Source organism: Salvelinus alpinus, chromosome 7, assembly GCF_045679555.1.
Source record: "Salvelinus alpinus chromosome 7, SLU_Salpinus.1, whole genome shotgun sequence".
Classification (NCBI taxonomy): domain Eukaryota; kingdom Metazoa; phylum Chordata; class Actinopteri; order Salmoniformes; family Salmonidae; genus Salvelinus; species Salvelinus alpinus.
This window is the reverse complement of record NC_092092.1, coordinates 14,431,117-14,445,763: the sequence shown is the minus strand read 5'-3', so window position 1 is coordinate 14,445,763 and position 14,647 is coordinate 14,431,117. Positions and strand designations below refer to the sequence as shown.

The window sequence follows — 14,647 nt, the reverse complement described above, 5'->3', positions numbered from 1 at the left end:
CGTGGATCTGGAACAACAACACAATCAACTAACTGATAGCAACATAATGAACGGTACCATAATGACTAAGGTTGGAGAGGGGGTTTAGAGAGGGGGTTTAGAGAGGGGGTTTAGAGAGGGGGTTTAGAGAGGTTTGGAGAGGGGGTTTGGAGAAGAGGGGGTTTGGAGAAAGGGGGTTTGGATAAAAAGGGGGTTTGGAGAAAGGGGGTTTGGAGAGGAGATTTAGAGAGAGGGTTTGGAGAGGGGGTTTAGAGAGGGGGTTTAGAGAGGGGGTTTAGAGAGGTTTGGAGAGGGGGTTTAGAGAGGAGGTTTAGAGAGGGGGTTTAGAGAGGGGGTTTAGAGAGGGGGTTTGGAAAGGGGGTTTGGAGAGGGGGTTTAGAAAGGGGGTTTGGAGAGGAGGTTTAGAGAGGAGGTTTGGAGAGGGGGTTTGGAGAGGGAGTTTGGAGAGGGGGTTTGGAGAGGGAGTTTGGAGAGGGGGTTTGGAGAGGGAGTTTGGAGAGGGGGTTTGGAGAGGGGGTTTGGAGAGGGGGTTTGGAGAGGGGGTTTGGAGAGAGGGTTTGGAGAGGGGGTTTAGAGAGGGGGTTTAGAGAGGGGGTTTGGAGAGGTGGTTTGCAGAGGAGGTTTAGAGAGGGGGTTTGGAGAGGAGGTTTAGAGAGGGGGTTTGGAGAGGGAGTTTGGAGAGGGGGTTTGGAGAGGGGGTTTGGAGAGGGGGTTTGGAGAGGAGGTTTAGAGAGGGGGTTTGGAGAGGTGGTTTGCAGAGGAGGTTTAGAGAGGGGGTTTGGAGAGGTGGTTTGAAGAGGAGGTGGTTTGGAAAGGAGGTATGGAGAAGAGGTTTAGAGAGGGGGTTTGGAGAGGGGGTTTGGAGAGGGGGTTTAGAAAGGTTTGAAGAGGTGGTTTAGAGAGGAGGTGGTTTAGAGAGGAGGTTTGAAGAAGAGGTGGTTTGTAGAGGGGGTTTGGAGAGGGGGTTTGGAGAGGAGGAGGTTTGGAGAGGAGGAGGTTTGGAGAGGAGGAGGTTTGGAGAGGAGGAGGTTTGGAGAAGAGGTTTGGAGAGGAGGAGGTTTGGAGAGGAGGAGGTTTGGAGAGGTGGTTTGGAGAGGGGGTTTGGAGAGGGGGTTTGGAGAGGGGGTTTGGAGAGGGGGTTTGGAGAGGGGGTTTGGAGAGGGGGTTTAGAGAGGGGGTTGAGAGAGGGGGTTTAGAGAGGGGGTTAGGAGAGGAGGTTTATCTCTGTAGACAAACATTGGCAGTAGAATGGCCTTACTGAAGAGCTCAGTGACTTTCAATGTGGCACCGTCTTAGGATGCCAACAAGTCAGTTTGTCAAATGTCTGCCCTGCTAGATCTGCCCCGGTCAACTGGAAGTGCTAGGCGCAACGCAACAACGCCTCAGCCCTGAAGTGGTGGGCCACACAAGATCAGAACGGGCCTGCCGAGTGCTGAAGTGGTGGGCCACACAAGATCAGAACGGGCCTGCCGAGTGCTGAAGTGGTGGGCCACACAAGTTCAGAACGGGCCTGCCGAGTGCTGAAGTGGTGGGCCACACAAGCTCAGAACGGGACCGCCGAGTGCTGAAGTGCGTAAAAATCGTCCTCGGTTGCAACACTGACCACCGAGTTCCAAACTGCCTTTGGAATCAACGTCAGCAACAAGAACTGTTCGGGAGCTTCATGAAATGTGTTTCCGTGGCCGAGCATCCACACACAAGCCTAAGGTCACCGTGCGCAATGCCAAGCGTCGGCTGGAGTGGTGTAAAACTTGCCACTATTGGACTCTGGAGCAAGCTTCACCATCTGGGAGTTGGACGGACAAATCTGGGTTTGGCAGATACCAGTAGAACGGTACCTGCCCAAATGCATAGTGCCAACTGTAAAGTTTGGTGGAGGATGGAATAATGGTCTGGGGCTGTTTTTCATGGTTCCGGCTCGGCCTCTTAGTTCCAATGAAGGGAAATCTTAACGCTACAGCATACAATGACATTCTAGATGATTCTGTACTTCCAACTTTGTGGCAACAGTTTGGGGAACGCCCTTTCCTGTTTCAGTATGACAATGCCCCCGTGCACAAAACGAGGTCCCAAAGGGGGACCAGCTCCATCTTAACGCACATGATTTTGGAATGAGATGTTCGACCAGCAGGTGTCCACATACTTTTGGTAATGTTGCGTATGATGCTATATGAAGTAGTACCTCATCGGAGAAGGGTGAAGTTGACCCCAGACAGTGATTTTTATGATCAGTTTAGCATTTCCCCACTAATGGTGAAGGTTATGATTGGGGGAGAGAGAGGAAGCTGATCCTAGAGCGTGTTTTCAATGGGTCGGGATAATGCTTACGATACTAGCCCAAATGAACGCTAGGGAAGTTAGCGTCCTCACAGTGTGTTTTCAATAGGACAGGCTAATGCTAATAGAGTGAGGAGCTAGGTCTTCACCTCGGAGCATCACTGACCGTGTATGGAGCAGTAGCTACTGATCTGATCCACCAGGAACATGAGGATGAACCCTACGACCAGGGAGACCCCGATGAAGAACCGTGCTGGGAGACCTTTAGAGGAGGCGCCCATCTCCTGGAGCTGACCTCCGACACCGACGTCACTGGCATTCTGATTGGCTGCCGCTGGGGCCACAGAGCACGAAGAGACTGCGGAGAGGTAACAGGCACACTCAACACCCTCAAATACAAATATCTTACGTTGTGTATCCAGATTCTACAGTACCAATTCATAGATTCAGTGTGTGAAAGCTTGGAAATGTTGTTGATGATTTCCATGTAAATAGACCCATGAGAACCAACATGTGAATTACAGTACAGTAGAGGAGGGTTTCCCCAAACGTTTTCACTCGGTTCCCATCTTCCAGCAAAAAAAAAACTGTTCACACCCCTCTTCTCGATGGAGAGAAATGTGCAGGTTTAAAGCTTATTTACTGCAATTCTACACATTTTGTCATGCGGTGCAAAGAACATTTTACAGTTTTATAGCCACTTTTAAACGTGTGATATTTGAGTGAGAGAAAAAAAAAGACGATATCTACGGGCTATAAAAACAGAAAAAACTAAACGTTAGTTGATCTGGACATTTCTCACAAGTTATAAATATCTCTCTAAGGTCTGCAATGAGTGACATGAACAACTGATGATGTACTACCTAACATTACACCTTGCGCATTCTACTTTTGAAGTTTACTTACACTTAGGGTGGAGTCATTAAAACTCGTTTTTTCAACCACTCCACAAATGTCTTGTTAACAAACTATAGTTTTGGCAAATCGGTTAGGACATCTACTTTGTGCATGACACAAGTCATTTTTACATACAATTGTTTACAGACAGATTATTTCACTTATAATCTACTGTATCACAATTCCAGTAGGTCAGAAGTTTACATACACTAAGTTGACTGTGCCTTTAAACAGCTTGGAAAATTCCAGAAAATTATGTCATGGCTTTAGAAGCTTCTGATAGGCTAATTGACATAATTTCAGTCAACTGGAGGTGTACCTGTGGATGTATTTCAAGGCCTACCTTCAAACTCAGTGCCTCTTTGCTTGACATCATGGGAAAATCAAAATAAATCAGCCAAGACCTCAGAAAAAAAATTGTAGGCCTCCACAAGTCTGGTTCATCCTTGGGAGCAATTTCCAAACGCCTGAAGGTACCACATTCATCTGCACAAAAAACAGTACGCAAGTATAAACACCATGGGACCACGCAGCCATCATACCGCTCAGGAAGGAGATGCGTTCTGTCTCCTAGAGATGAACGTACTTTGCAAATCAATCCCAGAACAACAGCAAGGACCCTGTGACGATGCTGGAGGAAACAGGTACAAAAGTATCTATATCCACAGTAAAACAAGTCCTATATCGACATAACCTGAAAGGCCGCTCAGCAAGGAAGAAGCCACTGCTCCAAAACCGCCATAAAAAAAGCCAGACTACTTTGTCCCCAACTGCACATGGGGACAAAGATCATACTTTTTGGAGAAAAAGTCTGGTCTGATGAAACAAAAATAGAACTGTTTGGCCATAATGACCATCGTTATGTTTGGAGGAAAAAGGGGGAGGCTTGCAAGCCGAAGAACACCATCCCAACCGTGAAGCACGGGGGTGGCAGCATCATGTTGTGGGGGTGCTTTGCTGCAGGAGGGACTGGTGCACTTCACAAAATAGAAGGCATCACGAGGAAGGGAAATTATGTGGATATATTGAAGCAACATCTCAAGACATCAGTCAGGAAGTTAAAGCTTGGTCGCAAATGGGTCTTCCAAATGGACAATGACCCCAAGCATACTTCCAAAGTTGTGGCAAAATGGCTTAAGGACAACAAAGTCAAGGTATTGGAGTGGCCATCACAAAGCCCTGACCTCAATGTTATAGAAATTTGTGAGCAGAAATGAAAAAGCGTGTGCGAGCAAGGAGGCCTACAAACCTGACTCAGTTACACCAGCTCTGGCAGGAGGAATGGGGCAAAATTCACCCAACTTACTGTGGGAAGCTTGTGGAAGGCTACCCGAACTCTGCTACCAAATACTAATTGAGTTTATGTAAACTTCTGACCCACTGGGAATGTGATGAAAGAAATCATTCTCTCTACTATTATTCTGACATTCCACATTCTTAAAATAAAGTGGTGATCCTAACTGACCTAAGACAGGGAAGTTTTACTAGGATGAAATGTCAGGAATTGTGAAAAACTGAGTTTAAATGTATTTGGCTAATGTGAATGTAAAATTCTGACTTCAACTGCATCTACTTCACTGTACTCTAATCAGCTCTACTGTACTGGGCTGTCCAAACTTGTGAAACATAGACATCTATGATTGGTTCAGATTTGGTCAGGTCTGGACCAACCAAATGCGGTCTTGTTTGCAGCTCATTAGAATAACAGTCGGTGTGTAGAATAATAGCCAAACGTGGAAAGCAGGATATGACATATTTCTACCTGTTGTGTGTGTATCTATATAGGAAACATCACTATGAAGAGAATCACGTTATTAATGATTAATTTCTGTCTAGTACAGATCAGAGACCTACGATGTCATTCTGTTACTGGGTCTTCATCCACTTCACTTACTTGTAGGTCATTAACCAAAAGACATGTTTTCAAACTGAAGGCGTCATATCACAGCTGACAGCCCGGTCTTTCTGCAGACGTCTTTTGAATCTTCATTCGGAGCAGATGTTTAACAAAGGTTTTGGAAAACGTGGTCGCATAAAAAAACTGAAGGAGATTTAAAATGCCATTCTGAACTGCACAGTTCTTACAGTAACTGTTTTTGATTAAATGTTTAGTGTAAATTGTTCAAAGTAGTTATTGTGCATAGAGTTGTATGGTTTGTTAAACATTGAAATCAATGTGGTTGTTTTTTTTGTACATTTGAAAGGGAAAAACCTGAGTCAAAGCGTAATTCCGTTACCATGGCATCGCCCTGATGTAACAGTACAGCTTCCTGTCTGCCCAAGCCGAGCTATAACCAAGGACCCTTAAATTAGCTCACCAAGTCGATTTTCATTTAAATGAGGTAATTTGATTGCCCATGTATCCTGAAGTACCCCTGGGCCCTTTGGCTTGGTCTGGTCGGTGAGGTGGGTGCAAACAGACATGAATTAAAGGGCTGGGCATTTGGCTTGAAGGTCCATTATAGATAAAGTTGTATACACACATCACTGAAATAATAAACATTTGGCAAGATAACCCTTAGAGGACTACAGACTACTTATAGCATCAATATAGCTGCAATCGAGGAACTATTTTTTCCCAATACAAACTCAACAACAGGGATTTAGCCTACAGTTGCTCCATCTGTCGTTGATGTCTTGATAAGTTAGTACCCTGGGCTGTTACTCCCGTTACATTATATGTCTGGTACCCCTCACCTCTCCATGACTCTTCCAGCAGTTCCACCCCCTCTGGGAGAACGATAGCTAGAGCAGTACCACAGAGCAGGCCTGCCCCGAATATACTGACAAACTGCAGCCTTTTCTGTTGGGATAGAAAGGGACACACACACACATAGACAGACAGAGACGCAGACACACACACACAGAGACGCAGACACACACACATAGACAGACACAGACACACAGAGACGCAGACACACACACATACACACACACACACACACACACACACACACACACACACACATAGACAGACACACACACAGACACACACACACACACACACATTATTATACCTACACACAACGGTTGTTTGTTCTAGGAAGGAGAGAGGGGTAATACATGAGTCACGGTATAATAACAGTGTTAAGTTATGCCATATCAATATTAGTTGTTTTTTTTATAAAGTCAAGAATTCAAACTGGTTACAGAGAATAAACTTGGCTGTCTAGTTACAAAAAGGTCATTTCCTCTACTCTACTAAGGTAACAACAAAAGCTCAGAATGTACCAATCACACCCTTGACAAATATCGAACCTTGCTCAGTGCCCCATTGTAACTTCTGATGGTGATACATTAAAATTATATTTTTATAAATTGAATGAAGGAGAGGGGGGCTACAGTAGCTATCTATTGAATGTTCACAAAATATTGTGTGGAGTGGATCCCATAGCAGGGACCACTATGAGACAGGTCTGAAGAAACATTGACAGCTTTGAGCCAGCTAAGGCATCGGGAGAAGAGACCATAGAGGGAGGGACGGTGCAAGTTACAGAAGGGAGGGGAACGGAGAGAATACAATGTTAAGAATTAAATGACTTACCTCAGAAAGTTTGATCAAAAGTGGAATTAAACCTAATAGAAAACATCCCATAAACATCGCAACGGATATTAAAATAATCGCTATTGCCTCATCCATGGCTATAGATCTGAATTTATGCACGATATTAAGAATGTCAGTTGTTTTTATCCCCTCTACTATTTAAAATACACCTTTATTTCTACTGAAAAGCCGTTTAAAAACGATTGAAAAAGCCCTGTTGATCACAAGCGAGACGCGCGTACATGACATTCTCCACGCTTCCACGTCGCCGTGTTTCTGTTGTAACCGCCCTGCTAAAAAACACCGCCTGGCGGTACGAAACACGAACTGCATCACAAGTAGAAAACCACCGTCGACTCCCTGAACTTGTGACCGTGGCGGGGTGGTTTGTGTACACTAGTTTCCTCTCCTCATCTGATCTCATCTGTACTGGTGTGAAAATCCTGGATAAATGACATCAGTATAATACGTTGGGAGTATATGCTACTTGTTTGGGAGTTTTTTCCTTCACTTCAGTGCGAAAGGCGACAAGACGGCACTAAAACTATTTACATTGACTCTTCCCAACATGTCCGGGGACGGCCTTCTGGGACGGTCATGTGGTACCTTTGATGCATCACGTCGTAGGCTTGTAAAGGATCGCAATATGAACATTGAACTGAATAAAACACAATGACCAATCCTCATAAAACCTCTGGAATATCAATGTTAAACAGGTTTTTATGAATGAATTTCTGCTCGTTGTGAAACTCGGCGGAATGTAAATTTAGAAATCACTCACAGGGACAAAACAACTGTAACCAACAGCTCAACAAAATAAGACAGATTAAATACGGACGTTATTGTTCTAAGAACTGGAGGAAATATACAGACCATTCTGTTCTACAGACAGCCCTTTGAGGAATAGGGGAGAAAGAGACATACTACTTCCCAAATGCTATTCCATTAAGTGCACTACTTTTGACCAAAACCCCTATGGCCCATAAGGCTCTGGTCTAAAGTAGTGCACTATATAGGGCTCTGGTCTAAAGTAGTGCACTAGATAGGGAATAGGGCTCCATTTAGAACGTAAACATTGTCAATATGAGATGTGCTGCTATGGTTGTACCTACACTAACAAAGCACACAAAACAGACATTCAAATGTGAGACTAAGGAGCATCATGTTAATGTCCCCTGTCGAGTGAACTGTAATAATATATAATAATATATATATATAATAATGAAGTTGAGAAACCATCAAGCAGCACTTTACCCTCTGTCAACATTATTTACTTGCATACTGGCTTATCCCTGGTCAGTTTTGTCCCATGGGCAATAATTACAGCTCAAACAGATTTGGGAGCAGGATACCACTGGACATGGACAACAAAGATTAAATCATGATGGAAAAGGTCTAAACTTGATTTGTGACACTGGACGAGATATAATACGCCAAGATATTGGTGAAATCTTGGTGACCCATGATTTGTCGCCTCACAACAGTCTAGTGTTCCAAACATTCTAGAACATGTCAACCTGTTAAAGGAATAGTCTCCAGATTGTCAATTAAGCACTTTTTCCCTCTCTCTCTCTTACCGAGAGTCAAATGAACCATATTTTATGTCTATGCGTGCAGTTTCTCATAGACTTCCAGTCATCGCGCTAACGCTAGTTAGCAATGGCTCCCAAAACGACCGTCAACTTTCTTCAAAACAGCACGCAGATACGTACAAATGGTATCCATGAGTTCATCTGACTCCAGAGAAGTAAAAGGGGCTGTTTTTGATAGAAATTAAATATCATCAGTAGATAAATGGCTGAAAAACCATAGATTTGACTTTATTCAGGAAAGGACATACAGCATGACATGCAATGTTACTACTCTTACCTAGACACATTGAGTTTAAGACATCATTTATTTCAGAGGCATTAGGCTATACACTCAATGAGAGGAAAGAAGAAAGCCCGTCATGACTTACAGAACACAGGCTCAACTGGAGTCAAACTGTTAGGGTGTGTGTGTGTGTGTGTGTGTGTGTGTCAAACCGTTTCAACTCAATGCCTTGCTTGGACAGTATAGACGAGTGTAGAATCTAACAATGACATTGTTGCGGTGGCCACAGTTCAGTATCACCAGGGTCGTATTCATTAGTGTCCACCGTAGAAAAATGTTTTTTTGAAATAGAAACCGTTTACTCCGAACGGAAAACGTTTCGCTAACAAAACGAGAGTTTCTATTGGATAAATTCAGGTATGTCCCTCCCAGTTCCGGTTCCGGTTTGGTTCTTGCAAGACATAATGAATACACCCCTGTCCTTTCCCGTTTCTGTCCGACACCTTACGTTTGGTGCCTAATGAATATGACCCAAGTTTCTTTCACAGCCATTATGTACAGAGCGTTCGTAAAGTATTCCTTCCCCTGGACTTTATCAACATTTTGTTACGTTACAGCCTTATTATAAAATTGACAAAATACATTTTTTCCAACCCATTAATCTACATTTTGCTAATTTATATATAAAAAAAAATATATATATATATATTACATTTACATAAGTATTCAGACCCTTTACTCAGTACTTTGTTGAAGCACCTTTGGCAGCGATTACAGCCTTGAGTCTTCTTGGGTATGATGCTACAAGCTTGGCACACCTGTATTTGGGGAGTTTCTCCCATTCATCTCTGCAGATCCTCTCAAGCTCTGTCAGGTTGGATGGGGAGTGTTGCTGCACAGCTATTATCAGGTCTCTCTAAAGATGTTCAATCGGGTTCAAGTCCAGGCTCTGGCTGGGCCAATCAAGGACATTCAGAGACTTGTCCTGAAGCCACTCCTGCGTTGTCTTGGCTGTGTGCTTAGGATTGTTTTCCTGATGGAAGGTGAACCCTTCACCCCAGTCTGAGGTCCTGAGCGCTCTGGAGCAGGTTTTCATTAAGGATCTCTCTGTACTTTGCTCTGTTCATCTTTGCCTCGATCCTGACTAGTCTCCCAGTCCCTGCTGCTGGAAACATCCCCACAGCATGATGCTGCCACCACCATGTTTCACCGTAGAGATGGTGCCAGGTTTCTTCCAGTCGTGATGCTTGGCATTCAGGCCAAAGAGTTCAATCTTGGTTTCATCAGACCAGAGAATCTTGTTTCTCATGGTCTGAGAGTCTTTAGGTGCCTTTTGGCAAACTGCAAGCGGGCTGTCATGTGCCTTTTACTGAGGAGAGGCTTCCATCTGGCCACTCTGCCATAAAGGCCTGATTGGTGGAGTGCTGCAGAGATGGTTGTCCTTCTGGAAGGTTCTCCCATCTCCACAGAGGAACTCTGGAGCTCTGTCAGAGTGACCATCTGGTTCTTGGTCACCTCCCTGACCAAGGCCCTTCTCCCCTGATTCCTCAGCTTGGCCGGGAGGCCAGCACTAGGAGAGTCTTGGTGGTTCCAAACTTCTTCAATTGAAGAATGATGGAGGACACTGTGTTCTTGGGGACCTTCAATGCTGCTGAAATGTTTTGGTACCCTTTCCCAGATCTGTGCCTTGACACAATCCTGTCTCGGAGCTCTACGGACAATTCCTTCGACCTCATGGCTCGGTTTTTGCTCTGACATGCACTGTCAACTGTGGGACCTTATATAGACAGGTGTGTGCCTTTCCAAATCATGTCCAATCAATTTAATTTACTACAGGTGGACTCCAATCAAGTTGTAGAAACATCTCAAGGATGATCAATGGAAACAGGATGCACCTGAGCTCAATTTTGAGTCTCATAGCAAAGGGTCTGAATACTTATGCAAATAAGGTATTATTTCAGTTTTTTATTTTTATAAATTAGCAAAAATGTCTAAAAACCTGTTTTCGCTTTGTCATTATGGAGTATTGTGTGTAGATTTCAGATTTTTTATTTTTTTATTTAATACATTTTAGGTGAAGGCTGTAACGTAACAAAATGTGGAAAAAGTCACTGTCTATCAGTGTATTAATACCAAGGCTCATCATTGTTGAAATTATAATAACCCCCAAAAATATTAGTGCCTACACAGGTAACTGGCACAACAAGTAAATGAGGGATACAAAGCATACTGAAAACAGGTGCGGTTCCTGAGTTAATTAAGCAATTAACATTCCATCATGCAGGTCGTTATTTTGTCCATTATTTTGGTTAGCATGGCTATGCCCCAATAGGATGAGAATGCCCCCATCCACAGGGCACGAGTGGTCACTGAATGGTTTGATGAGCATGAAAACCATGTAAACCATATACCATGGCCGTCTCAGTCACCAGATCTCAACACAATATGCCATGGCCGTCTCAGTCACCAGATCTCAACACAATATGCCATGGCCGTCTCAGTCACCAGATCTCAACACAATATGCCATGGCCGTCTCAGTCACCAGATCTCAACACAATATGCCATGGCCGTCTCAGTCACCAGATCTCAACCCAATATACCATGGCCGTCTCAGTCACTAGATCTCAACACAATATACCATGGCCGTCTCAGTCACCAGACCTCAACCCAATATGCCATGGCCGTCTCAGTCACCAGATCTCAACACAATATGCCATGGCCGTCTCAGTCACCAGATCTCAACACAATATACCATGGCCGTCTGTCACCAGATCTCAACACAATATACCATGGCCGTCTCAGTCACCAGATCTCAACACAATATGCCATGGCCGTCTCAGTCACCAGATCTCAACACAATATACCATGGCCGTCTCAGTCACCAGATCTCAACACAATATACCATGGCCGTCTCAGTCACCAGATCTCAACACAATATACCATGGCCGTCTCAGTCACTAGATCTCAACACAATATACCATGGCCGTCTCAGTCACCAGATCTCAACACAATATACCATGGCCGTCTCAGTCACCAGATCTCAACACAATATACCATGGCCGTCTCAGTCACCAGATCTCAACACAATATACCATGGCCGTCTCAGTCACTAGATCTCAACCCAATATACCATGGCCGTCTCAGTCACCAGATCTCAACCCAATATGCCATGGCCGTCTCAGTCACCAGATCTCAACACAATATACCATGGCCGTCTCAGTCACTAGATCTCAACCCAATATACCATGGCCGTCTCAGTCACTAGATCTCAACACAATATACCATGGCCGTCTCAGTCACTAGATCTCAACCCAATATGCCATGGCCGTCTCAGTCACTAGATCTCAACACAATATGCCATGGCCGTCTCAGTCACTAGATCTCAACACAATATACCATGGCCGTCTCGCTCACCAGATCTCAACCCAATATGCCATGGCCGTCTCAGTCACCAGATCTCAACACAATATACCATGGCCGTCTCAGTCACTAGATCTCAACACAATATGCCATGGCCGTCTCAGTCACCAGATCTCAACACAATATGCCATGGCCGTCTCAGTCACTAGAACTCAACACAATATGCCATGGCCGTCTCAGTCACCAGATCTCAACACAATATGCCATGGCTATGCAGTCACTAGAACTCAACACAATATGCCATGGCCGTCTCAGTCACCAGATCTCAACACAATATGCCATGGCCTTCTGTCTCCAGATCTCAACCCCATTGAACACTTATTTCCAGATCGGCGCCTGAGACAGCGTTTTCCACCACCATCAACAAAACACCAACTTATTTCTCGTGGAAGAATAGTGTAGCATCCCTCCAATGGAGTTCCAGACACTTGTAGAATCCATGCCAAGGTGTATTGAAGCTGTTCTGATTGGTGGAGGCCCAGCGCCCTATTAAAACACTTCATGTTGGTGTTTCCTTTACTGCGGCAGTTACCTGGATATCCCACAACGGTTTTCCGAGCAGCTTAAAAACCTGATCCTTCACATTATGTATCGCTGTCATAAATGTTCATACGACTGTTATAATTGGAACTGCCGTTGAAAATGTCACTACGGGAAAGTCGCGCTGGGTAAGAGCGGCTGCTAAATTACTCAAATGTAAATGTAAATTCTTGTACTTGACGCAGTTGCAATATGGATGTCTGTGATTGTGTTCCTCATGAGCCCTAGTCACAAGACTGTCTGTGATTGTGTTCACATGGGCCCTAGTCACAGGGCTGTCTGTGATTGTGTTCCTCATGGGCCCTAGTCACAGGGCTGTCTGTGATTGTGTTCACATGGGCCCTAGTCACAGGGCTGTCTGTGATTGTGTTCACATGGGCCCTAGTCACAGGGCTGTCTGTGATTGTGTTCACATGGGCCCTAGTCACAGGGCTGTCTGTGATTGTGTTCACATGGGCCCTAGTCACAGGGCTGTCTGTGATTGTGTTCCTCATGGGCCCTAGTCACAGGGCTGTCTGTGATTGTGTTCCTCATGGGCCCTAGTCACAGGGCTGTCTGTGATTGTGTTCACATGTGACTAGGGCCCAAGACTGTCTGTGATTGTGTTCACATGGGCACTAGTCACAAGGCTGTCTGCCAAAAAGATGACATATTCCATTTAGCATTTATAAACTCAGCAAATAAGAAACGTCCTCTCACTGTCAACTGCGTTTATTTTCAGCAAACTTAACATGTGTAAATATTTGTATGAACATAACAAGATTCAACAACTGAGACATAAACGGAACAAGTTCCACAGACATGTGACTAACAGAAATGGAATAATGTGTCCCTGAACAAAGGGAGGGGTCAAAATCAAAAGTAACAGTCAGTATCTGGCATGTCTGGTGTGGCCACCAGCTGCATTAAGTATTGCAGTGCATCTCCTCCTCATGGACTGCACCAGATTTGCCAGTTCTTGCTGTGAGATGTTACCCCACTCTTCCACCAAGGCACCTGCAAGTTCCCAGACATTTCTGGCGGGAATGGCCCTGGCCCTCACCCTCCGATCCAACAGGTCCCAGACGTGCTCAATGGGATTGAGATCCAGGCTCTTCGCTGGCCATGGCAGAACACTGACATTCCTGTCTTGCAGGAAATCACGCACAGAACGAGCAGTATGGCTGGTGGCATTGTCATGCTGGAGGGTCATGTCAGGATGAGCCTGCAGGTAGGGTACCACATGAGGGAGGAGGATGGTTTCCCTGTAACGCCCAGCGTTGAGATTGCCTGCAATGACAACAAGCTCAGTCCGATGATGCTGTGACACACCGCCCCAGACCATGACGGACGCTCATTCTGACCATCACCCCTGGTGAGACAAAACCGCGACGCGTCAGTAAAGAGCACTTTTTGCCAGTCCTGTCTGGTCCAGCAACGGTGGGTTTGTGCCCATAAGAAACGTTGTTGCCGGTGATGTCTGGTGAGGACCTGCCTTACTACAGGCCTACAAGCCCTCAGTCCAGCCTCTCTCAGCCTATTGCGGACAGTCTGAGCACTGATGGAGGGATTGTGCGTTCCTGGTGTAACTCGGACAGTTGTTGTGTACCTGTACGAGATCAATGTACCTGTCCCGCAGGTATGATGTTCGGATGTACCGATACTGTGCAGGTGTTGTTACACGTGGTCTGCCACGGCAAGGACGATCAGCTGTCCGTCCTGTCTCCCTGTAGCGCTGTCTTAGGCATCTCACAGTACGGACATTGCAATTTATTGCCCTGACCACATCTGCAGTCCTCATGCCTCCTAGCAGCATGCTTAAGGCACGTTCAAGCAGATGAGCAGGGACCCTGGGCATCTTTCTTTTGGTGTTTTTCAGAGTCAGTAGATAGTCCTTTTTAGTGTCCTAAGTTTTCATAACTGTGACCTTAATTGCCTTCCGTCTGTAAGCTGTTAGTGTCTTAACTATCGTTTCACAGGTGCATGTTCATTAATTGTAAATGGTTCATTGAACAAGCATGGGAAAAAGTGTTTAAAGACTTTACAATGAAGATCTGTTATTTGGATTTTTATGAATTATCTTTGAAAGACAGGGTCCTGAAAAAGGGAAGTTTCTTTTTTTTTGTTGCTGAGTTTATATGATACTATTCCCAGACACCAACTGATACAAACGT

General features: G+C 45.0%; 1 protein-coding gene across 1 annotated transcript in view; it reads right to left on the bottom strand.

Moving 5' to 3' along the window:
- The window catches only part of LOC139580504 (zinc transporter ZIP9), a 32,786-nt gene extending 25,790 nt beyond the window's left edge, over positions 1-6,996 (bottom strand). Inside the window, exons 1-4 of the mRNA XM_071409260.1 lie at positions 6,719-6,996; positions 5,872-5,977; positions 2,444-2,635; positions 1-7 (exon numbers count right to left, since the gene is read on the bottom strand). The exon at positions 1-7 is cut by the window's left edge and continues 62 nt beyond it. Of these exons, the coding sequence (XP_071265361.1) occupies positions 1-7; positions 2,444-2,635; positions 5,872-5,977; positions 6,719-6,814 (401 nt within the window). The 5' untranslated portion in view covers positions 6,815-6,996. The remainder of the gene's footprint in view (positions 8-2,443; positions 2,636-5,871; positions 5,978-6,718) is intronic.
- Between the last annotated feature and the right edge of the window lie 7,651 nt (positions 6,997-14,647).